The sequence below is a fragment of the Aphelocoma coerulescens genome, chromosome 6, assembly GCF_041296385.1.
Source record: "Aphelocoma coerulescens isolate FSJ_1873_10779 chromosome 6, UR_Acoe_1.0, whole genome shotgun sequence".
Taxonomy (NCBI): domain Eukaryota; kingdom Metazoa; phylum Chordata; class Aves; order Passeriformes; family Corvidae; genus Aphelocoma; species Aphelocoma coerulescens.
The window spans coordinates 20,103,432-20,129,210 of record NC_091020.1 but is presented as its reverse complement, the minus strand read 5'-3'; the positions used below and the strand labels follow the sequence as shown (position 1 = coordinate 20,129,210).

Here is a 25,779-nt window from a genome sequence, read left to right as displayed (position 1 = left end):
AAGAGCTGCCCAACAAGATTTCATCCTTATCATTGCTTATTTTATTATCTTAGTCAAATCAAGCTGTGGGGGTGGAAGGGAAGGGCAGCAACTGAACTACCAAATCCTGCTGCGTTTCTGACCTCAGGAGGCTCTGCCTGTGCTTAGCTTGTGTCAGGCTCAGCTGAGCCCAACCCCTCAGTCCATGCATACTCACGTATGAGCCAATGCAGAGTCGTGCATGTTGGAAAGCCCATCTTCCAACAGGAAGAAGGTGGAGAAAACAGGAGATGCTGACAGAATGGAAGGTTTCATTAAAACTGAGACATTCTGTGAGTCAAGTATGGAAGCCTCAGTTGCCATGGATCTGTGTTTCAGTAGTCCATGTGACTGTCAGTTAAGGGTTTTGGGGTTTTTTTCCCAATAGCTGGATATTTATTAGGTCTGTCTTCAAAGCAGATTTTTAAGTCTGTGTAATGTGTGGTCATTCTGCAGCCTTTCTTACTACTGAGCCTCACGAATGGTTCTTCCCTGTCTGGTGCATACTTAAATAAAACTTGCTGTGTTGTTGTAAGGTCTCCCCTCATTCATACATCGTGGTCCATGGTTATTGATACATCTGGGACCAACGGATTTCATTTCCTCTCCTCTAGTTCATCTGGCTTCTGTCTCATGTTGAAAATGTGAGGGACACTCAGGAGCAGATGTTTCTTGTTTCAGTCCTTACTGTCTGGCATGTTACTATACCAAGGGGTGTGACCTGCTGGCATTCCATGGGTAACTCACAATTCAAACAGTTAGTTTTCACCCCACTTAGAGGCAAGAACAGGACTTAAAGAATTGAGAAATCTAGTGAGTCCCAGAAACTGGCTTGTATCTAAGAGTCCAGGGAATCTTCAAGAAAAGCAGGTAATTCAAGCAATGGGAGTTTGTTGCTTTTAGCTTTACTGGAGGAATTACACATGGAACATTGAGTAAACTTAATATAAGGGTATAAAAATATTAATAAAAGAGAAAATACAGGTGATGGTATTCACCAACTTAATATGAAGGAGAATCGGCAAGCTTGGATACACAGAGAAGTGCTTCAGTGCTGACCGTGTTGTTGGAGATACAGATCTTAAAAGGTGGCCACTATCAACTCTCCAAGCAGCAGCCGCCAGGGTCCTGCTGGCCCGAATCCTTCTGCACGGACGTGCCGCAGGGCTTCCGAAGCAGCCGATGCGGCCGCAGGGCTGTGCCGGAGCCGGCAAACCGAGAGGCTCGTACCCAGCTCCGGCCGGGGCAGCTCAGCCTGCGGGCGCCTCTGCGCCCGCCGCGGCCACCTGCCCGCAGCTTCCCGGGTGCGGCCAGTATGCGTGTATACATATATAGGTGTCTACGTATATACACATATACATATACGCATGGGGCTCCCAGAGCGCCCTTCGCTTGGGGCGGCCGCGAAGGAGAAGCCGGAGGAGGAACCGGCGCCCCAGACTGCGGGGAAGGGGTGCACCCCACGTGCAGCTCAGAGGGCAGAAGGGAGAGGGAGGCGGAGCGGTTCCCATGCCGTCTCCTGTCGCCTTCGGAAAGCAGCCGCAGGCGGGAGCGGGTGATGGGCGCAGGTGGGAGGGGAGCGGCCGCCGCCCCCGCCCGCCCCTCTGCCCGCGGACTGGGGGCGATAGCGCCGTACCCACCCCACGGCCACCCGGGATGCGCCGTGGGCGAGCCCGGCTGCCCCGGGGGAAGTTGAAGGCTGAGCCCCGCGGGCCGCTCGGCCGGCTGCGAGGGGGAGGGCGGCGCCGGGCGCCCGAGGAGGAGCCCGAGCATCCCGGCGCCGGGGACAGCCGGAGAACGGGCGGCGGGGCTTCATGGGCTGCTCACGCCACCATGGTGCTCGCCCTCAACGGCAGCCACCTCTACGGTAACCTCCGGCCCCTGGTGCTGGAGGACCCGCGGGCGCTGAGCGGCGGCAGGATGATCGCCGGCTCCTGGCCCCCGCGCAGCCTGGCGAAGCTCGGCCCGTCGCCCCCGCCGTCGGCGCTGCCCACGGCGAGCCCCCTCCCCGCCAACGACTCCCAGTGCGGGGAGCAGATCCTCAGCTACGGCAACGCGGAGAAAGTTCTCATCGGGGCCGTGCTCTGCCTCATCACCCTGCTGACCATCGCCGGCAACTGCCTGGTGGTGATCTCCGTCTGCTTCGTGAAGAAGCTGCGGCAGCCCTCCAACTATCTCATCGTCTCGCTGGCTCTGGCCGATCTCTCCGTGGCCCTGGCCGTCATGCCCTTCGTCAGCGTCACTGACCTTATCGGCGGCGAGTGGATCTTCGGGCGCCTCTTCTGCAACGTCTTCATCGCCATGGATGTCATGTGCTGCACAGCCTCCATCATGACCCTCTGCGTGATAAGTATCGACAGGTGAGAGAGCCCGGCGCCCCGAGGCTTGCCCTGGCCTCCCGCCGCTCCGGGGGACCGGCCCCGCGCCGCTGCCCGCAGCCCCGGGCACCCAGGACGGCCGCCGGCCCCGGCGCGGGGACCCGCCGTGAGCGGTCCCACCAGCGGTCTCCTGCCTCCTCCTCCGGGTCCCTTGGAAATGAGCCGTGCTCAGAGCAGGGAGCGAGGCGAGTGCCAGCCCGCAGCCTCTCTGTTCGAAGGAGCCCGCCGGAGCAGGGTGAGCTGCCGCCCGTATGCCAGCCCAGGTGCCCGGTTGTCCCTCTGGGTAACTTCCTTGCTGTCACTCGAAGGCTAAGGTGTCAAAACAAAACTGGACCTAAACTGTCAACATTTACCATGACTCTATACAAGTAATAGGGCATTTCCAGCTGCTTTAAAATTTGGAACATATGTCTTTAAACTGCTTTATACCACAGGTAGATTTGGGCTGATTCTTTCAAAGCTGGTGACAATGTAACCTCACTGGGTTCAGTGGACTTTTACCAGACCAGAGAAGGAGGAGAAATTATAGCTTACTAAGGTTTTATCTTTATTCTAGGACAATCCCAGAATAGCTCAGTTTCATTTTTGACAAATAATGCTTTGTTTGAAGGAAAAAATTACTTTCAAATATTTGCTTTTTAAAAAATTTTACCTGCTGTCTTAAAAACCCAGTTATGTTCATTGACATTTAGCTTTTTACAGAAGATACAATCACTGGGGCAACAAGGAGGTGTATACACACTGCAGAAGAGTATCTTAGGTGTTCAGTTCTGATGTCAAAACCATACCTAAGTGCCCACATTTGCCTGTATCAGAGTTCTCTGTAGAGGAAGGCTAACAGATTCCTTTTTTCCATGCAGCTCCTATTCTAAAGTTGCAGCTTGTAGCTTCCCTTTTTCACAGGCTAAATTCTATTCCAAGAATTTTAACAGCTAGAGAGTAACTTTTCATTACAACTCCACACAATTGGCTGAAATTGAAGAACTTCATAACTAGACTGTAGTAGTAGTTTACCAAGTTCGATATCCAACAGCAGCCTTGACTGTTTACTTCAGAAAGTCTTCAAAAAGGCTCTGCATTAGATTTCTGGAAAGCAACAGTCATTCAAAAGAGTTTCCTACAGTAAATGGAGGTTGTTTCGTACCAAGGAGCATCACAGTTTGTATTCATTTCAGAACTTTAATTGCTGTACAAGCATCCTCTGCTCCAGCGCTCTTTATTTCGTGACTTCTATATTGGTCAGCAGTTACCTGAATGCTGCAAAGCATCTTGCAGCAATGAAATCCACACACAGACTTCGACAGTATCAAAGGGTTTATGGTGGTGGTTTTTTGTTTTGTTTTGGGTTTTTTGTTTGTTTGTTTTTAATTGCTGTTACATTGAAATTTGCTTAATTTTATCTAAGTTAAACTTTTAACTTAATTCCTGTATTGCAAGAGAATATGAATAGGCTTATCTACCTTCCCAATGTTATTCTCCGCTTTTCTATACTATTTGTAAGATAGGTGATTTCATTTTTCCACTCTCTCCCCACAAAGTATTTCTATTCTTTGATTTTTCTTATGTCAGTCTCTGAGCTCTCCACCTCCATTTCTACTTTTGAAAACAGGTTAACATAATTAAACTTTCTTAAGGATGTGCGAGGATTCACACTGTAGTGCTGGGGTTTTACTCTTTTCCATTTCTTAGTTTAACATTTGAGGTCACTGCTGAACAGGGACTTTGACTGAACTGGTCATATTAATCACTGCATCTCTTGTCTTCTTTCAGTTTTCCCTCCATTCCTTTCTCCCCCTAAAATACTAACAAGGGATATATCTCTGTATGAGAAAAAATATAACCCCTTATAAATGACTGATTTTCACAGCTAGTGCTGATTTAAACTAGCTGAATGTTAATTGAACACCATCTCTTCATAATTCATTATACTGTTGTCTACTACCTGCTTGAAATTAAAATTCTGTGATTTATGATGCCTTAACCTCTGTCACCCAAATCCATTATATAGTTAAGTATGTAGGTATCATAAATAAAAGGAGACAAGTCACCAATTCATTAACAAAATGTCTCTACTACTCGGCAATAAAGAATGTAAAAACCTCCATGATTTGTAATCCTATTTAAAAATAATTAATCATATACTATTGTAACACTGCTAAGCCAGGTCAAAGATTAGTCTGGGATATTAACAAATCGTTGAGTAGTGTATGTGTACAAAATATGCAAACCAGGGAGGTATCATGAAAATCAAATATGAATGATGAAATGTTGCCAGTATAGCTTTGATGGTAATGATGCTGTCTTATCAGCAGTTGTTCTTACATGTATGTAGTTAGGAAATCCTTGAATGATCAGTGAGGAAAGTTTATCTCTGAAAACACATACCTGCAGTTTAAGTTTTGTTTGTGGTACAGGAGCTGCAAATCACAATGTATATAGTGCATTAGAGGGTCAGACCATTTTCACAGGGTCCATTTTTGCAAGGCTTTGGTGAAAACAATTCCATGTTTTCTGTTATGTAGGAGGAGGAGATTACCAATGATACCTCCCTTACCAGCCTTACTATCCCAGGGCAACTAATACAAATACAGGACCAGGAAATTTCAATAATAATTCCAGAAGCAGGGAAAGTGAATGAAACTCACCATCCTTCAAGTTGGCCACTATCCTCAGAGACATTCAGATGTACTTAAATCTTGTAGATCCTGGGCTCACATAGGAGACTTCTGTTTAGGAGGAAGGGTTAAGACAGGACAAAGAAACATTTTTGAAATACAATTAGGAATTGCACTGTCACCTGGCTCTTTAGGGCACTTTATGAAACCTTTGTTGTGATCCAGTAACATCTCTCCTGAAGTAAATAAATAGACTATTTTAAAATTTGTTAAATCTTTAGGTTCTTCCTGAAGCAGATATGAGAATCAGGTAAATAGCTGAAAAAATATTACTATTGAATTAATCTTAAAAAAACAAGTTTGTTGCAAACTGTTAGGGAGAGCTTGTAAGGAGAAATAATAATACCTTTTATTAAACAAACAATTAAGTTAGTAAAACAGAGGCTTTGAGGAGCTGCCAAGCAGGATAAAATGAGTAAATTGAAAAGGCTTTTTGATTTGTTTCTCTTGCACAAATATGTGCTACTCAGCTTATGCCACTGAGAGCCCTGAAATGCCAGCAGCTGGCAAGCCCAATGCTCAGAGAGATTTTGCTGCACAGCCCTTAGTGGTGGATACGTTTTTTAGCAGAATCTATCAGTTGGAAAGCTCTAAAAAAGCATATTAGCATGGGTGTACAAATGGGCCGGTCTTGTTCTGTTGGAAAACCTTGTATTTTTTTCCTAGTTAGACACACCAAGCACTTCTTGTACTTTTGAAGTTGCTTCTATTCTGTTGTGTAAACAATGAGGGTGCAAATTAGATATTAGTGTGCTATTATGGGGATATCTAACTTTGCACAGGGTGCACAAGGAAGAAACCAGGTTGGACAGGTTGTTTGATCATTCACAAAGATCTAAGTTTGCAGAGATCATGAGATAATGTCCTTGAAGTTACCAGGATTTGGACTATTATGCTTTTCTTCAGATCATATCTTCCCTTTTGTTTCACAACGTAAAAACCTTCACAGATTTTATCAGGGTGACCTGAGATGAATGTATTTTTTAGGCATCTCTGTCTTATTTAAGCCTGCACTTTGGAAGAAGGCTATGTGCTTACAGGCAGGTCTGTCAGAACTAAAGCAGATATGATGGACTGACAAGAGTATTTCTGCCTTTTCAAATTTCACAAGGATTAAACAGGCAAGGAAGCTTGATACTCAGTCAATAATTACCTTTGCTATTCTCCCGATCTGTGATATGAGAAGTAGCTCCGTAGAAAGGTAGGAGTACAGAGACTTTTGCAGGATAATCAGGTCTCAGTGAATAGTCTTTAAATATTTCCTATTAGTGTGTTTGGATTTTTTTTTTTCTGTTGCTCTTAAGACTCCACTTTTCTGGTTCTGAAATAAATAGATAATATCACATTTAAATTCCTTTACGTTCTTTACATTTAAGAGTGAGAAAAAATTATGAATGAATTATGATGGATGGATACAAACCACATCTTAGTGGGGAATGAACAAATAAAGGGAATTAATTGTATTTGAACTGGTGGTGTTTTCATGCTGAGTCATCGTGCTGTTCTGACCCAAGATAGCTACAGAAATGCTGTTTTGGAGAGTATCCACAGGATAACTGCATAAGTAGCAATTTTTAATTCAATTTAAAAATAGTTCTTTGGCTTAGAAAGTGATAAAGAAACATAACTACTCAGATACAGTTGAAGAATTATAACACTTTCCCCACACCCACACAAGTAATGAAACACTTTTTTGGGAACTTTTCCAGTCTGTATCTTGGCCAACAATTCACGACTATTCCAGGCTTCCATTAAATTGATGAGGATTTAGAATTTCTATGCAAATAAGTGGGCCTTTTTGTTGATTCTGAGATTTTTATACACAAGAATCAGCTCTCTCTCCTGTTTTGCAAGGCTCCAAGTATGAGTACTTATCCTTCTCCTTAGAACGTGTCAGTCCCAAAAGTTCACTCGCTCCTCGAGTCTTTGTTCCATGTCTGGGAATAGTGCAGACCTCAAATTTCCTCAAAGGAAGAACTTGGAACTAAATTTAAATAAAGATTTAAGCACTTTCAATAGAATCCAGGTGTCTAAATTCTACCTACATCCCAAGCTGATAATATGACCTGAAAACTGTTAGAAAATTGTTAAACCTAATGGTACCTAATAGTCCTGTGTGGCTTCCTATTTGGTATGAAGAATTTTTCTGCCTCAGTGCCATAGGTGGAAAAGGCTGCAGTCTGTTCTGCCATCCCTGCTCAGATCATTCACAAAATCCATGTAGAATAAATATGCAGAAATAGCTGTGAAAAAATCCTCTGTGTGATATATTTTGGATCTAGAATAAACATAGGCTGCCACCAGTAGTTCCACTTGTGAGATTTTGTTCAATACATACATTTACACAGAAATAACTGAGAGAGGAGAAAAAACCTAAAAGGAACTATAGGAAAAGTGTGTGATGGAGTTATTGCAGTTAAGGTCTATATTGGAGAAGAAAGTTTTGAGATCAATATGGCAGCTAATTGCTAACAGCAGCCACCCTCACAAGAGCCATTTTTTTCACTGTTTAGTCTGATAAACAACAGTACTCTTTCTGAGCCTGTAAATAACTTGTCTAGCTTATGAAAGACACAGACAGCATTAATAAACTAAACTAAAGTGAAAAAGAACAGATTTGATCGTAATTCTTTCCATGTAGTTTTTCTAATGTAGTCTATTTAGAGAATGTTCCTTAAGCTGATGCAGTTTCTTTTTTGCAGAGAATTTATTGCTGAACACTTATGCAATCTCCATTTCATTATTTATTTGAAATAAGGTACAATATACATTTTTGGTCCAAAATTCAGAGATGAAGAAGTTCAATTGGAAGTTGGATGCATTAAGTAGTATAAGGCAGTGCAATGTGTATCTGTCACTGAGAACCCACTCCAAAAGAATAAATGAATCTGGGGTGTTTTGTTGCATTAACATGATCCCATTTCTTTAGGTACCTTTCTGTGACATCCTTGGGTATCTTCCTGTGTCACGTAGGCAGCCTGAAAGAGATGCAGTTACTTACAGAGTAACCAGGTCTTAGCCACAAGTATTGTTCTATTATGTGTTTGCAGAGACATTATGCTTCATGCCAGATGCACAGTAATTAAGTGGGAATTAACAAATAAAAGATATTTTATAAAACCGATGGTCTATTTTGTGAAAACGTAACACAGGAAAAAAACCTGGAGTTTTACCATCAAAACTAGTGGAAGTTTTGTTCTTTTGCAGAGGAAAAAGGCATAAGATCTGAAGTTGGGTGGATGTATCTTGTGTCTGCACTGTAGAGGCTGACAAAATTTGGGAAGCTAGAAGATGTTATAGAAAAGAAATCTGTAGATTGATTATTCTATTGGTGTTCTGTACTGGATGCATTTAAGCAGTGTTACTGCAAGGGAGTCACAAAGTGGGGAGATGCAAGATAACCCAGAGGTGGCAGTGCAAGGGTGACTGCAATTGGTAATTTTTCAAGGTGCCTGAATTGGGAATTATAGTTCAGTGAGTAGCAGGAGATTTGAGATTAAACCACATTTACCTGAATGCCTTTTCTTGAAACTGGATGTTGCATTTTCCCCCCACATTTGAAACTATCTTCTGTTTGCTCCTACCAGGGTTTTACACTGGATGAGTTTTCAGAAGTGATTTTGGGGTCTCTAATTCTTGGGGGTTCATCCAGACATTTCAAAGGAGCCTGATAAGTCAGAGGTAAGGGAACATTAATTCACATTTTTGCCAAGCAGGGCACTCCGGAGACATTTAGAAAGTGATTTCTTTCCTGTCAAGGTCACAAAAATAGTTTCTGTAAGTAAGGGTAGATGTGCTTGAAGATTCACAGCAAAAATGCAGTTCTAGAAACACTCCTCTTAGTTCATGAAGGGAGCTTTCAAAAATATGACCTAATATAAATCACAAAAATGCAAATGCATATCATACTGGTATGATGTGTAGTGTAACCTGATTACACTGGTATCAAAATATATTTTCCTAGTGTTTTTCTTGAACTGGATGAGTATCATAGAATGAAACATCAAAGCTTTTGCAGTTTTGTACACTGAAACAAGATTACTGTATCAGTAGTAACATGCTCACACAAGAGTCTAGAAGAACAGAAATTAATCAGGGAATGTTTTCACTTTCCTGGAATAATTTTCTCTGAAAATTATTTTTAGAACTCCCTGAAAATTATATGAAGTATCTTATTCCTTTTAAAGAAACACAGTATTATTTTTGATATTGTTGTTGAGTTTGAAATATTTCACTGGAAGTGTTTGTGGCAACTTCTGAAACTTTCTTCATCTGCAGTTGATATGTACATATGGCACTGTCTGTCAGCTGCAAACACCTCTTTTTTTTTTTTCTCTCGATATATGACACACAGATCTGGTCCTTCCTCTGTGGATTATAAAGTCTGAAGAAAGCTGGCCATTGTAGGTCTTGTATGAAAATAAAGAGCTTGAGAAATAGTTGAGTCTGCTGAGGTGCAGCTGTCATAGAAGAAAGACTGGGGAGCAAAATCACAAGTGTTGATAACCTGCATGTCCAAAACACAAGTATCATAAACCTGTGCTCACTGCAGTTTTGTTCTAATGGTCACTACAGGCTATAAGATAAGGATAATTTCTTTCAGCTGGAAAGCTTACAAGTTTTAGTTTTTCTTGTTGTAGTGGAGAGGCAACTATTTCTAAAGGATTGACTAGTATAACTCTTCCTATATATACTGAAAAGAGGCAAAAAAACAGCGGAAATTTTTTGAACAAACTCTTACTGCAAATTTTCATTTTCAAAAGATCCCAGGAGTAAATGTCATAGTGAAAATTTGTTTTTATTCTGTTTGAACTAACATAGCAAAATTAGAGAATGAGTGTCATTGGTTTTCTTTTTGTACCGTGTTGTTTATTCAAGGCTTTGTATAGAAATCTAGATTATCTGATACATATGGGAGGTTCTGTACACATTAGCATGTATGCAAATCTGGTAGTGATTCACTTCTAACAATAAACATGGCTTTTGGGTAACATACAGACAAGAATGAATTTTCTGGTAGTGCAGAACAGAGATGCGCATGGAAATCAGATCAGTACTGACTATATTCTTCCTGTCTATCGTGGCCTTTGCTATCAAATTGGAGCTAGCACAAGACACCACTGAAGGGGATTTACTTCATCATTCATAGCTATTTCACTGCTAAATAGTCATAAGTGTTTAAAAAACAAGCCAAAACACAAAGCCAAGAGGGATATTACAAAAATAACTTTTTTAAATTAAGGAAAACCGGGGTGAAGTCTATTCTTAGAGGTACATTGTGTCTCGAAGAGAAAATTGGCAGCAGAGTTTTTTCCTGAGATGTATCAAGGAAATGGGTGTGGTTTTGGTACAGTTAAACACCTAAAACCAAGTTTTTCAGCTTTTAGAAGTTTAAAGTATAACCACAAGGAGAGTTGGTAATCCAATAAAAATCCATTTTTATGTACAGTTCTTATGACTCTTAAGGAGATTGTAGGAAGTGGAGGCAGAGCCATATGAAAGATAACATTTTTCTCACTCTAGAAATTATTTGTTCTGCATGGTATAGCAGGCTGAGGGGCAAGCAGCACCTTGCCACGCGTTAGTGGTGGAAAAACTGGTCAGGGATCAAGGGAGAGTGGACAGAGCTTGTTGTATCTCAGACATTCACCAAGTTGGATAAAATCAGAAGTGGCAGTAAAGGCTTGCCTGCAAGAGCACTATTTTTGTGGCAGACTTATGTAAAACTTTTTGCTTTTTATTTTTTGGCTGGAAACTCTCCAGTCTTTTGAAAAGAGACTGTAATTGGAGATCCAGGCAAACACGTGACAAGGTCTCTTCCCAATAATCTGGCATGGAGATGTGCCACCTTCACTGCCACTGAATAATGCTGATGCCCTTGGTGGCATTCAAATCATAATTTCTTGTCACCCATACAAGTATCTGTAATCAGGAATATGGCCTATTGCTGCTGCAAGTGAAATTGAGCCACCCATAAAGAGCTTTCTTTATTCATAAACGGTTTGCTTTTCATGAGATATGTTGGAGACTGGGAACAATGTATTTCAACATATGTTTTGCAGATCTGCAGAGAGGGACACAAAATGTAACTGCAAAAATCCCAAGGCTGGGCCAGTTGTGTCTGGTCACTAGAAGACTGTTCCCATATGAGAAAATACAGACACTTTTTAACCAAAGGAAAGAATAGTGCCCCAGAAGATTTACTCTGATAACAGGGGTTCAGAAATTGTCAGTAGGTATAAATACTGGAAGGTAGAAATGGAAGGCATAAGTACAGATAGCTGAAGAGTGTGCTATTATCTAAACTTATTGAAGAATTTACAACGTAACTGTCATCATGAATATAAACCATGAAAACATGTTGTGATTGTCATGAAATATTTCATATATGCAGTAACATTTGCCAGAATAATTTTCTCTGAGCAGTTCTCCATGTGGGTTGTTAAATTTTGTTTATTTGCTGTAGAAGTTGACATTTAGAAAATAGTTGAAATATTAAATCCCTGAACAAAGGGTGTGTTGTCTGGCCACAAACTACTTGGAAATATTTATACCCATGACCCAAAACAGCTGGTGACAAGATGCAAAGCTTTTCTTTAATAGTCTAATAAGATGTTTTGATGCTTAAAGTGGTACAGCTTTGGCTCAAAAGACTTAACTTTTGAATTGTTATGTACTGCAGTTTCCTTTTTACCCTAAGTATCTGCATTTGAAGACCCACTTCTTGTCACAAGAAGCTTTAGCAACAGTACTCATTGTAGTGTCTCAAGAGTGTATTGTCCCATATTAAAAAGATATTTTTTGCAAAATGAGTATGGCCATTAACAGAACACATTATTGATTTTTAAAAAACAAAACTGAAAATAAAATAGCATAGTGGACCATTTGTCTATGAATTAAACAACACAAGAAGCAGCTCAACATTTCCAAAGCCTGTAATTTAACACAAAACTTCTGCACTGCTCCTGAGCTGTTGAAATAAAGGGAGGATCTTGTCAAATTTCTCAAACACCTGCAGATTGCAGTGAGCTACCTGAGATGTCCACAGGCCAGCTGTAGTGATTCATCCCACACTGATGCCAATGTTCTGCTCCTAAATTCAAGTGAATATTTGAAGTTTTCAGCCTGGCAATGAAAGCTGTTATCATTGGAAGCTGTAGTCACACCAATGAACCTTAGGTACTTCACTCTTTGTCCACAGAGTTGATGCCACCATATCTCAGAACATTAGAGTTACCATCTTTTTGTTGAGGAAAATAAGCAAAGGAAAGACATACTCACTGAGAGGTGGGAAGAAGGGCTTCTTTCTGCTGATCCCACTTGTTCCACTGCTTTCATGTGTAGTGTAGCAACTGTAAAATGAATATAAAAGAGAGTTCTGGGATCCTTGATAATCTTCACATCATGCTATCTTTAAAGGGTTTGGAGGAGATAATCTATCATCGGCTGTGTTTCTGTTTTAGCATGAATATATAATTCTAGATTCTGAGGAGCATGAAAAGATGTTATGAAGGTATTGTGACCACACAGCACACACCGAGCTGGACAAATGGATATTTGTGAATAATCAATAGCTGAATCTGTCCTCAAATTTTGTCATTCTGTACAGAAAACTCAGGGGAAGAGAGCCAGAAACTCCTTTCTTGACAAGTAAAAAAAGCTAGACGTTCATTTTGTAGATTGGATGTACTATGTTTTCATGCCTGTGAAGTTGGTGGTAACAGTTTGTGTTGAAATGTGTTCTATATTTTAAAAATATTTAATGCTGCAATTTTTGCATGATTTTTAAAAGAAGGAAAATATGAAGGATGTTGCTGAAAAAAAGAATACACTGCAGTGGAAATTTGCTGTGGGCAGGCCTATTTTCAACCAGACAAAGAGGACACACTATCCTGACTAATCTTTTTCCAGGTTTCCTGTCTAGTGATCTCTAAGCTCACTTGCAGCTACCTTTACAAAGGTAGACCTGGTGACATCTGAAATGGGGAGTATGGACTTCTGGATTTGGATTAAATGTTTCTGATGCAGCAAGCTGAAAAAAGCCCCCTATGTGGAACCACAGCCTGGCAGGTCTGGGCAAGACCCAGGAGGTTCACAGTTCATGAGAGTGTGGGATTTGTTAGCCAGAAAAAAATGGTGTCCGTTTGGCCATTACTTACTTCATTCCCAGGGCTGCTGGCAAAAATGAATAAATATTATGACAAATGAACTACTAAATATTGAGTTTGGGAAAGGCTGAATATACAGTATTACCCACTGCAATTTGGGTTTAGCTGCAGTTACTTCTCCTCACTAGATCTTTCTCTCCTTCAACCTTCTCCTTCAGTTAAAGGTCACCTGAGGCTCTGTATTTAGGGATTCTGAGTGACTGCAATTGGAAGAAATATTAAATTCCTGGAAATTTTCTATTTCCAGTGTGTATAAGAGAGCTCAACCTGACCAATTTATTTATTGATATTACATTTCAAAATTTCACTGAATGAAACATTTTGTGAGGGAAATGACAGCAGGCAGAAGAACTACATGTGAAGGGAGAACTTGAGACTGAGTGTTTAAGTATGCTGTGAGTATGTAGTTAAAATGAGTGCTAAGGAAATAAATCACATATGGTTGAGAAATGTGGTAGTTACAGTAAACCTTACATTCATTGGCATGAAAGATGATGAGACATGATAACCTCATTCTGTACCACATACTGAGCAGAAAATATACTGCTAAAATATCAAGAAATGACAAAAATTTTGCTGTTTATATAAGTTACAGGGAAGGAATCACCTTATTATCTAATGATAAGTCACTGAACCAAAAGTTTCTGCTGGAAAGGACTGTGAACAGCAGTTTTCTAAAAGGTTCTTGAATTGTAGACTCACATTTTGATCTAACCTCCTGCCTTCCTTCCTTGATAGCTTCCCCTCATGCTGTGCTCTGTCCAGCCCACAGCCTCTGCTTCCAAAACGAGTTGTGATTTTTTCCTGTGTTAAGAATTATTCATATTAGGAAGAGAGAAATTATTTTACTGCTGTAGGAAAAGCAACTCCAGTGTGCATCTTTAAAAAACAACTAGATAAACACTATACAAGATGCTTTGCATATCCCAAAATTTTTGAAAGAATATTCTTAATTAAACCTGCTTTAGATTTGGATTTTCCTGTGTATCTAACACAGTTTATTGATATATTTTGTTTTTTATCTGGCCAAGCGTGGGCAAACAAGTAAAGCTTGAGGTCACCATTTGTAATTTTCACATACCTGATCCAGTGGAACACAAAAAGACTTTTGTGTGATTTTTAAAAAATTCAGATCTCCCTTCAGGCCAATGCAACTATGGACAGAGTCAAAAATGTCTAAGTAGGTTAGGTCTGTAGTGAGATTCACCCATAATGACTGTACAGGTGTTCCTTAGGGCTCTTGCAGAATTACTGTCATGAAGAAGCAAAAAGGAGAATTTGGACCTGGTCTTTCCAGCATTTTTCCTGTCTCTTCAGAGAGAGGAAAAGAAAGAAGGGGGAGGAGGGAAGAAGTATTCTAGAGAGGGTTGTTCCTTAAGTGCTTTGTCTGGAGATACTGTGTTTAAACTGTTTGTATTAAAGGAAGGAAGAGAAGGGACATAAATATCAGCACATTGAAATAGCTATTCCCTGAGGATACTTTGTTTTAATATAGTGGTATTATCAGTTCAGTGGGCTGTAATTTTTCATTTCATTCATTGCTTATACTATGGATATTTCTGAAATGTTTAATTTAATTGTACTGAAGACATCAGTCATGATTTTCTAGTTAAAGTTGTGGGAGGCTTTCATTTTGAAACACTATTATAGCTTTCAAAATAATTCCTTTTAAGCTGATGTTTAGTGTCAATCCAAGCGTGACTCATGTAGTGAAGTTGGAGAAAATCACCTTAGCCATTTCCGCTTTGTGGTAGTCTGATGAGGGTTTTCTTCTTTAAAAAAGAAAAGACAGTTTTTCATAGCTCTGAAATCGAGCCTTCACACATTCTCTGACCATAACCCCGGGTGTGAGGGACAACAGGGTTGAGATGGGGTGAACATGAAAGGAAAATGAGGATTTTTCAATTCTTATCTGCAATACATATTCTTTTTAATTTTTAGTTTTGTTTGTTCAGAAACTGCCTCTGTTGAAAAGAGGAGGGATTTCATCTGAGCTGGTGCTTCAAGAAACCACATCTTTAAAGGGGAGAATAAGTCCTCTGTAACACTATTAAGCAATATTCCAAGTCAAGCCTCATCCTTCCTCAGTACCATTTGGACTGTGCATACATGTTCAAGGTCTCTGCTGCTCCTCAAGCTCACTGACAGCACCAACTCCCTCCAGTCATGCCACATCATTTACTCAGATTCATTTTCCATTTCAGAATTACCCAGTTCTCCTGTAACATACAAAAGGCCATATGAGATAAAACCTCTTCCCTAGCCTTTTCCAACCTAAACTATTTTCCTGCATGTTCAGTTGCTAATGAACATTGCATCACAACCAGACAGAAATAAACAAGAATGTGATTCCTCTTTAATTATTTTTCTAGAAAACATTTTTTTCTATGTTAGTCTCCCAGGTAGTACTAGAAGGTTAAATATCTTCTCTGCCCTCTCAAAAAGAGGCCAGGCATGTTGTAATAACTTAGTAACATGAACTACTGCATCATACACATAAAGATGAAAAAATAGTCATGTAAGACAGACATCAATCTACATTTAATTAGATATACTCAGTTAGCTGTAACAGTTGACATGATGCAATTGCACTGCATTTATTTCTGTGAGCCTACAGTATTTTGGGATAATAAAAATGTTCTCAATGTGGAATAAATTGAAATGTGAATTTTAATAGAAATAGTGTTTTCTGATATGAATCCCCTTATTGAATATAGCAACAAACAGCCATCTTTGAAGAGGTTTTGATTTTCCTTCTACTCATTGATTGATAAAATGACTTAACAACTACTGTGAATGATACCACAGGGTATGAGGCTGTATTAACAAGCTGCACTTGTGAAGCAGCTTGTGTGTATACGATGATGAATTTCATGAAGAATCTTTCAGTAAATTAGATATTTCTTAAAAAGCCTGAGAAGTCTTTCTCTAGGCAATATTTCTAAAATGTTACTAGTATGTATTGCAAATCATGCTTTATTCTGTATTTTGATGAATATAACTTTTTACTTAAAAAACAAAAAAAGAAAAATGTAGGGAAAGCATTTTGACTCTCTTCTCACTTCTTCCACAAAAATAAATAGATCTGTGTTAAATAAAGGAGCTTGCAAATCTGGGAGGGTGTGTGTGTGTGTGAAAAGGCAGAAGTGGGTAGTATGTCCCTGACACAGTTATGCATTTTCTCTTAGAAAAGCGTGAGTTTTTATTTTCCCTCAACCTTCCACATTGTTGAACATTGTAAAGAAAAATGATTCTTCCTATGTGTGAGTTGCCTGGATTTGGAGAGCTTTTGAAGTGTTACAGATTATCTATCAAGAAGTGGGGTGAAAAGCACTTTTGAGCTTGGTATATAATTAATCCTATTTCACTCAGTAAGCAAACCACACTTGTACAGAGGACACTAGTGGCGATGAAACCCACAAAGCTGCAGCTCAGATATTTTGAAAAAAATTAAAAATAGTAATTCTTCCATTACACAATGCAACTTAGTTCTAAACAATTTGTGTCCAAAACCTTCTCAGTTTTCAAATGTATCTGGTTTCCAGGTGGCTGGTGAAGGATTAATGGGCTTAAATCCACCTCCCTTCTTATATCTCTTATCTTAATGTCTCTGGTAATGGTAGAGAAAGGAAAATATACAGGTACTGTTTTCTTCAAAGAGTGTTAATAAGAGCATTTAATCTATAATTTAGAATATTTATAAGGGTAATTGCAAAATATTGGGTAGGAAATACATATTATCTAGCATTCAGGCTGTGTTGCAAGGTAAACATCAGCAACTACATGTTCGGACCTTTCTTTCCAAGCAATGTATAATTTGCAGTGGAAAATGAAAGGCTACTGAGCTGGTTTGTCAAGAAGCTGAGAACAAGATGTGACAGGTGATAAATGCTTTGACAGTCATGCAGGGTGAAAATGAAAGGCAAAGGGTGAGGGCAGGTGAAAGAAATTTGCCAAGGTCTGAAAGTAAAGAGCAATATGGTTTCAGAAGTACAAGTAAGGTAATAGAAGTTGAATAGAAAAATGTTGCACATATCCTGACAATATGGTTGTCATGTATTTCTTAGAAAAAGAACAGAATGCATTCCCCTATCTATGGGACGGATGTCTAAGATTAGTAAACAGAAATAAAGAAGGAAAAGTACAGAGCTAAAAGAGAACAAGAAATAAGACAGCAAGAATGTGAAATAAAAATGAGTGAAATGAAAGAATGAAAAATGAGCTAAAATAAATATGAAAAATATGAAGCTGTAAAGTTATACAATATGAGAGGAAAAAAACCCAGGAAAGCACAGAGAAATGAAAAAAAATATAAAAGAGGAGAAAGCAATCTTCTACTATGCAAATTACATTCCTTTAGAATGAACAGATATTTAATTTTGATTGACTTAATCCTCCCCCACTACCAGGAACACCTACACTTCTTGAGTTCATCAAAAATAAACCCCTACAATGATTTTTGAGAAAAAGAAAAATCAAGTCAGAACATTTATGATGTAGAATAAATTCAATATGTATCCACCGTAGCTGTGGAAATTATCCTATTATAAAGAGAATTTAAGAAAATACATTTAATTAAAAACAAAAAGGGGAATAATGTAAAGTGTTAACCTTACTGAAAGCAAAACAAGTATTTCATTCTCGTTCTTCCAAATATAAAAATTAACACATCACCATTTCAATGATAAGAATAAGGTTGAAATTTTATGAAGTGTGAAGCATAAGCAGCTAGAAGAATCAATATAAAAACATAGATTTAAGATCTTTTATATTTGTTCATTCACCATCAGCTGAGAAGGATAAAGTAGAGCTTTCTAGGATTTCTAGCAATTAAGATGTGGAAGCTGACCACTGTGCTAAGACTTTTATAACCTGTGCACTAATTCACAGCATCGGAAAGATGCAACATTTAACCAGATAGCATAAAATTAGTCAGTCTTTTTCTCTCCACTGAGTAGTGTTTTGATTATGTTAGTTCTCCTGTCTCACTCTACCACTGCATGACATTTTATGTTTAGGTTTTAAAGTGACCCAATTCATATTCTGAAAAGTTTAATATATGCATTGAAATTAGTAACTTTGCTCATTTCCGCTAAAGAGAAAAGTATTTTACTGCCTCTGAAATATCCTCCCAGGCAATAAATTGGCAGTGATCATGATGTGATTATGAGGCCAGTCTGTATTGCAGAAAGGCCAAGTACTGTTGTACAGTTATTAGCAAGGTAATTGTCACATTATAGCACCAGAGCTGTGCACTGCAATGCTCATGTCTCACCATTTAGGTCTTCTTATGTTTCTGTTCTTTTACTTCTGTCTCAATTACTTAAGTATGTGATAGGAATAGTATTTTCTTGGTAAGTCTGTATGTTTGTATATCTTGTTCCCTTTTAAAGGATGTCTGAGGGACAGAGCATCTCTTGCATTGTGTAAACACATCATCGTTGAAAAGAGAACAGTATTTGCTAGGTGTTTTGACATAGCCATAACAGAAATATAGGATTTGGTATTTGTTTCAACTTTCTACATTTACATTTGAAAGAAAGGGAAAAAAATTATTGAGATATATACTAGGGAGAATATTTTTGAATGATGGATAGCTTTGAGGAATGGCATTTTGCTCCTGTTCTTGTGATGTGTCTCTTAATGTTGAGCTGAACCAAACAGAAAAACATTAAGAAAGACGATGAGAGAATCATAGTCAATGAAGAAAAGTCAGTAGATCAGCATCATTCTTGAGAGTAAGTTATTATTTCAGGTGAAATACAGGAAGGGAGTCTATAGCTGTGGGTTTGCAAAGAAATCCATACATGGAGATGTGCATTGAAGACAGAAAGCTTCTGTGCTAAAGAAAGAGAGAAGCGAAGGAGGAAGCATTGTTGTGCCTTTGGAACAAAGCAGTTTTATAACTCTTAAAATACAACAGTAGGCGAACTGACAGAACGTCATATTAAGCACAACTCCTAATCAAATAGTAAGTGATAATAAAGCAGTATGTTGTGATTCCTAGCAGAAATAGCTGTAATACACATCTGTATAATTTCCAGTATAATGGTTCTAGTTTTGTTCTGTAGCAGTCCAATCTGCTTCATAAAAGCATAGTCAGACAGTGAAAGATCTAATTTGACTCTGGAATCTGTTAGATCAAGTCAGTGAATGTGAGGAACGAACGTGGACTAACTAGAATGGAATTCTATCTGCCTATAACGTACATGGAGACCAGGGACAAAGGAGTAACACGTGTAGTACAAAAGTGGCATAAGTGATGCTGATGTCCTGGTGTATTCAATTTATTATTGAGTTGGGCAGGAAGCTTCAAAATTATTTTAATTCTTTGAGATGTAAGGCTTTCTATTGCTCTATGACTTTGCTCACAGTGTCAGGCAAGACCTTTTACTCTTTACCTTTTAGCCATATAATGGAGGTAGAAGAGAAAGAGTTAGGACACATGATCTCATATTGGACCGTGCTGTTACTATTTTCTTTCTATTGTTAAAGTCAATGTAGCTGTTAAGCCTCAACTTGTTTTCTGTATATTTCAAAAGGTATGAGGACTAGACCCATCTGCCTGTCCGATCTACAGTTCAAGTGACAATAGAGACTTTTTTGGCCTTGTAGTATAAAAAGTATTCTGTGTGGTCATTGAAATGGATCAGTATCAAAAGCCAGAATGAAAAAGCCCACAAACTGAATAATCTCAGAAACAGACCTATACAGTTATAATGATTTTGCATTAAATTGTCTATGACAATTTCTTGTCATTAAATGCTAACCATTTAGACATACTGGGAAAGAATTCTACATCACAGGAAATCAGATTTTTAGAAAGGAAAGGATTTGTTAATTTACCTTTTCCACTGTTGGTGTTCGTTGTGTGTGGCACATGGCAACTGCGTACAATGGCTGACTAAAGGAGGGAGTTCTTTACCCCCTCCCCTCGCAGGTTTGAACAGAGCTCCAGAAAGAGGATGGCATGCAGTAACTTTTCCTCCCCAGAGCTGGGCACACGATGTGTGGACTGCACAAAGAAACCAGTTTCCAAACCCCCAGTGGGGAAGAAGGGACACTGAAGAAATTATAAGAAACCAACCCAGAATCAGGACATGCTCATGTGTTTATATACATTCATTTAACAAGAAGTTTACTCTGCCCTTCACCATTTGACATCATTTTGATCTCTGCTGTTTACTTTGAGCTCTTCAAGCAAGGGTCTGTTTTCCACAAGTGATGCAGCAGGAAAAAAGTTCACATCATCCTTTTTTGCTGTATCCATTAGATAGTAGTGCCAGATTTTTCCTTCTCACTGTTTTCCACTCACCCAGCATCCTTGGAATGGCAGCAGGACGTGACTGCTGTGTGTGTTGTGCCTCTCATAGGGTTGCCCAACAGTACAGCATCCTGCACATCGGTGTTCTGCTTGCAGCATCAGGCAGTGCTGAATGGAAAATGCTGTGGCCACTTTAGAAGAAATAAAGGCCATTCATCTGCAGTACTCTGCCCTTGGGGAGTAACCTAGATACAGACCTCACTGAGCTGGGTGTAACATGGAGATATGCCGTGTCTGGCAGAACCATAGAGTCAAGAAATTTGGAGCAGGAAGAATACAAAATAGCGTTGCCCTTCTTTTACAAGTGAGAACTGAGGCACAGTTTCTTCTCCACCAAGATCAAAATGAACATCTGTGGCATGTGAAAGAAACAACTCTCAGAATAACAAGTCTGAGACACTTCTCTCATGTGGAGGATAGCTGAGACACATGAAATGGGCTTTTTAAGGACTCTGACTTCATTCTTTCCCAGTAATAAGACCTCAAGGTGTTACTTATACTTGAATATGTTAATTTCAGCTGATTTACATTTAGTATTTTTTTATTAAAGTACTAATTTAAGATTAAGCATTACAAAGCATATTTTCCTACTGAATTTGACACAATATTTTTGAAATTCATGAATCTATTAAGCCCTGAACACTCTCTAGTGTATTAGGCAACCGTAGTGATTTACATTATTTTGACGTTGCAAATGAGTTTTCAAGGGTAATGGATTTCGTATAGAGAGATTAAAAGATAACATTCCTTAATTTGTGCCTGCTGACTTCTTTCCCCCTATCATACTACATTTAGCAAAATGAATAAGGCAGAAAGGATGCTGGTGTATTTTTATGTTAATTAATGTATTTTAATTTCAAATAGCATTTCTGAAGAAAAGATACTCTCCAAAAAAAGTGATGCCAGGGCAAAACTAATGAATTTAAATTCTTTTCAGTATACTTATGCTTTCATGAATTCTTTTTGTTATATTCTGGTGCATGAGAATGCATCAGTAGGCAGAGTATGCAGCCCACAGATCTGATTTTTGCAGAAATCCAGCTTAACTTTTTTAGCTACATAATAAAGTTCTCCTCAAAAGTGTGTTATTTTTAGTGACCAGTTGGGTAATAGCTAGAGAAGTGCATACTTCAGGAAGGCAAACCAACTTCTTAAGGATTTTTTCTTAAAACAACCCATTGTAAATGACAAGAAGTCTTTGTGCACAAAGGATGCGTTTAACTGTTTTGTACCTAAATTGTGCTGTTCTTAGACAAATTTTAAGGGTAAGGCCACTCTTGTCCCAGAAAGGCTGCAGCTGATAACTCACCCTTGCTGCAATTGCATTGCTTAAAGCAGTATGATGTATCCTTTAAGTAGTTAAACTGAAATTTCACTGCACTAACTCTTCCATATCTTGGAGTGCCTTGGAAAACCCTCAGCTCCTTGGGAGTGAAAATGGTTTTGGCCATGGTGCTGTAAAACTAAAATCTCCATGGTCTCTGCATGATGCCTGTGGCTGCTGGAGCTGGGCCAGTGACCATATTCTAATGCTGGTGCTGAGGGCCACAAGAAGCAGCCCTTTTTAACAGCATGGTCCATGGATTGCACTGCTCTGATCCCAGACAGTTCCAATGAGAATTCTTAGTTCATGGCCCCTCCACGTGCAGACTGGCAAAATACTGGCCTGCTGTAATTTACTTGTGCAGCCTGTCAAGAATAGGGCACAATAAACCAGCCTGTCCTTTGTGTAACACTTGTCATAATAGCAATATAAAACCAATGTCACGGTTGAGAAGGATTGTTGATACTCATCAGAACAGATCATTAAATGATGTTTCTTTTACTTCCATCACTGTAGCATACCTGAGTGCTTGTATAAAGCAAGAGCACTGGCCATAATTTACTGCATTGCAGTAAAATCAACAATGCAGCATTCCACAGACCCAGGCAAATCTCATATTTGATGTGCTAAGTGAATAGACAGAGAAAACGTACTCCCCAAAAATATTTTTAATTACATTACTATAGTTCTCATTTGTAACCCTCCAGAACCTTCACTATGTGAGTAAACCCTGGTAGCTCTTGAAACCAAAACATTATTCAGAAACTCGATTTGAAATAATTTCTTTTACAAGTAACAAAGCAAATCACACTGATTTTCTCAAAATTCTTTTGGAGGAAGTGAAAACGAACAATTTGAGAAGTTAACAGTAACTCATAGGTAAGTTCCAGTTGAGCAGAAGCCAAAATTGAAACTAAAAATCTTAGGTCTAAATAAAAGCATCTGATTCCATCTAAGAAAAATTCCCATTGTTAGAGAGGAAGTACAGACATTTTCTATAGTTGAGAGTAAATTCAAACCTAGAATATTCTTACCCAGCTATATAGAGCCATAGTAATATTTCTGTAATTAGAAAAAGATACTTAGTTTAAAATACCAAAAATTAGGAAATATAAAAGTTGTCAACAGACTTAATTTTTTTTTCTATTGAAAAATTGACCCATTATAAATATTTTTCTTGTCTGTAAAACTGTGTTTTCTTCCCCAGGTCTTCTGGAGCTATGATAGACTTTTATTTTGTTCAGTAAAAGTTTGGACATTGAATAGGCATGTTTTTTTTCTAATTAAATGATGATAAAAAAATTATTTTAGTACTGAAATAATCTACTCTTGGTATAAGTTTGCAGTTTGTTGTTCGTGTTGTTCCTGAAACATGAAAGAAAGAAAGACAACCCAATTATCTCAGCTTAGTGGCAGGGCTCTTCCTAACTGCTGAATACATCAGAAGAGTAAAGATGAATGCTTGCTTGTTATAACCATCCACTCAATACAAAAAGTGGATGGCTTTGTGGAATGAGCATTTTTCTATAGTCCAAGATTTCATAAGGTAACAAAACAAAATTTAGGCTTCAGAATTTCCTTAAAAGCTGAAATATGCTTTATGTGCATGGAGATTGAACAAATTCATGAAAATCACATTGTTATGGCCAATGGGAGATTTCCTTCTGGAATAAAAGACCTTTTATATAGAATACTAACACTATAAATTTTAATGTGAAAGACACATGAATTTACAAGTTAGTAAATACATGCAAAGAGAGGACTGACAATTATGAAACAGAAACTTGGCCGAAGGTTTTGGTTTAGGGTAGACTACATGAAATAACTTTTAACAGTTAACCCCTGCCCTCTATGGTAACTCTGTGTTATCATTCCAGGTACCTGGGAATAACAAGACCTCTTACATACCCCGTAAGGCAAAATGGGAAGTGCATGGCCAAAATGATCCTGTGTGTCTGGCTTTTATCTGCCTCTATCACCATACCCCCGCTCTTCGGCTGGGCCCAGAACGTAAATGATGAAAAGGTTTGTCTCATCAGTCAAGACTTTGGCTACACCATTTACTCCACAGCAGTTGCATTTTATATTCCAATGTCAGTGATGCTTTTCATGTACTATCAGATTTATAAAGCTGCCAGGAGGAGTGCTGCTAAACACAAGTTTACTGGTTTTCCCCGCCTGGAAGAAATAGAAGGGATTTCTGTGAATGGAGTTGTAAAACTGCACAAGGAATCTGAAGAATGTACTAATTTTTCACGACTCCTAAAGCATGACAAGAAAAACATTTCCATCTTTAAAAGAGAACAGAAAGCTGCTACCACCCTTGGGATTATTGTTGGGGCTTTCACAGTCTGCTGGCTGCCCTTTTTCCTCCTCTCAACTGCAAGGCCCTTTATCTGTGGTACAGCATGCAGCTGTATCCCACTCTGGGTGGAGAGAACATTTCTATGGCTGGGCTATGCAAACTCTCTCATTAACCCTTTTATATATGCCTTCTTCAATCGGGACCTGAGGACGACCTATCGCAACCTGCTGCAATGCAGATATAGGAACATCAACCGCAAGCTCTCAGCCGCAGGGATGCACGAGGCTCTGAAGCTTGCAGAAAAGCCAGAATTTGTTCTGTAAGGTTGCTCATCCTCTACTGTGATGATTTGGTTTTGTATCACATTAGTTTTTTCCCCACAGATTCGAAAGAAGAGTTGTAGGAAGAGCCAGGCTTCTTGAGCACTGTTAATGCAGTCATCAAGGGAAGGGAGCAAGGTAGAGCCCACCAGTCCTAATCAGCCTGACAAAACATACCACCATCTAAAGAATTTGGGTGAAAGAGGAATATAGGAAAAGAGGAATGTGGTGCAGGATGTTTGAACTGTTAGTGAGGAAAAAGCAAAGTTGGCCTAACCCGTTTGTTTGGCCCAAAAAATGTTTAGTAGGTCTGAATGTTGGATGCATCTTGTGTCCTAGAGATTCTTTACTGTAATAAAGACTTGAGAATGATGAAAAGTTCATTTACTTCCACTTTATTACAAAAAGAAATCATTTAAGTAGAAGCTGGATCAAAGATCTTCTATTGCTTAGAAATATTCTTTGTTATAGAACCCCATATGTTCATTAAGCATTAATTTATTGGATTGCCTGGAAATGAACTATGTTGTGAAATTTAATGTTGCCTTTGCACAGCAACTCTGGCACTTAAAGAATATGTTACACTTCCAATATGATTATAGGAGTTTGAGTAAAGTCACATGGACCAACATCTATTGCTGCATGCAGCCATGCAGCGCAGGTAGCTGCAGTGCTGCTGTGCCAATCACACCAGGTAATCTTGTACTATATTTCTAACATAACAAATGTGTCTGATTACAGTTTATTTCAGAATCTGTCTGGTCTTTGTCCATCTCTTCATTCTTTAATTTTCTTGGCCTTCTCAGCTGAGCACTTCTCTAATCTAGATGGAGATGCTGCCTGTGCTCAAGTTATTTCTGTTGATGTATGGCTAGTCCTTATTCCACTTCAGTAGTTAATTTATTGTCTGTTTGAAAGCTCTTCTACTTTTTGGGATTTCTTTCTCTTCTGAAGTCAGAAAGGAAAAAATAAACATAAGACCTTATGACTTCAGAGACATCTGGACTTTATCCTTACAGCTAATTTTAATCATCACTTGTGCTTGAAGTGATTTAAAGCCTTGCCCTGTGTAAGAATAAAGATAATTTAGTTTTTCTGGTTCTAGCTTTTTCTACCACCACTGCAGTTTGTCCATGTATGTGATCCTACTTCTCCTGACTTTGGTAACAAATCTCTTCCCTCAGTGGAGCAGGCCCAAATATTATAACAATGATTTTATTTAAAAATTAATAATAAAGGTGTTGATTATATTAATCTATTACTAGTA

The 25,779-nt window shown here is 38.9% G+C and overlaps 1 protein-coding gene across 1 annotated transcript; it reads left to right on the top strand.

Annotated features, from left to right (window-relative positions):
- Window positions 1-7: 7 nt before the first annotated feature.
- On the top strand, window positions 8-24,814 carry HTR7 (5-hydroxytryptamine receptor 7). Its single transcript, XM_069019653.1, is given in 3 exon segments — window positions 8-1,369; window positions 1,372-2,378; window positions 23,765-24,814. Coding segments are annotated over 3 exon segments (1,794 nt in total). The 5' UTR covers window positions 8-1,333; the 3' UTR covers window positions 24,516-24,814.
- Window positions 24,815-25,779: the final 965 nt, after the last annotated feature.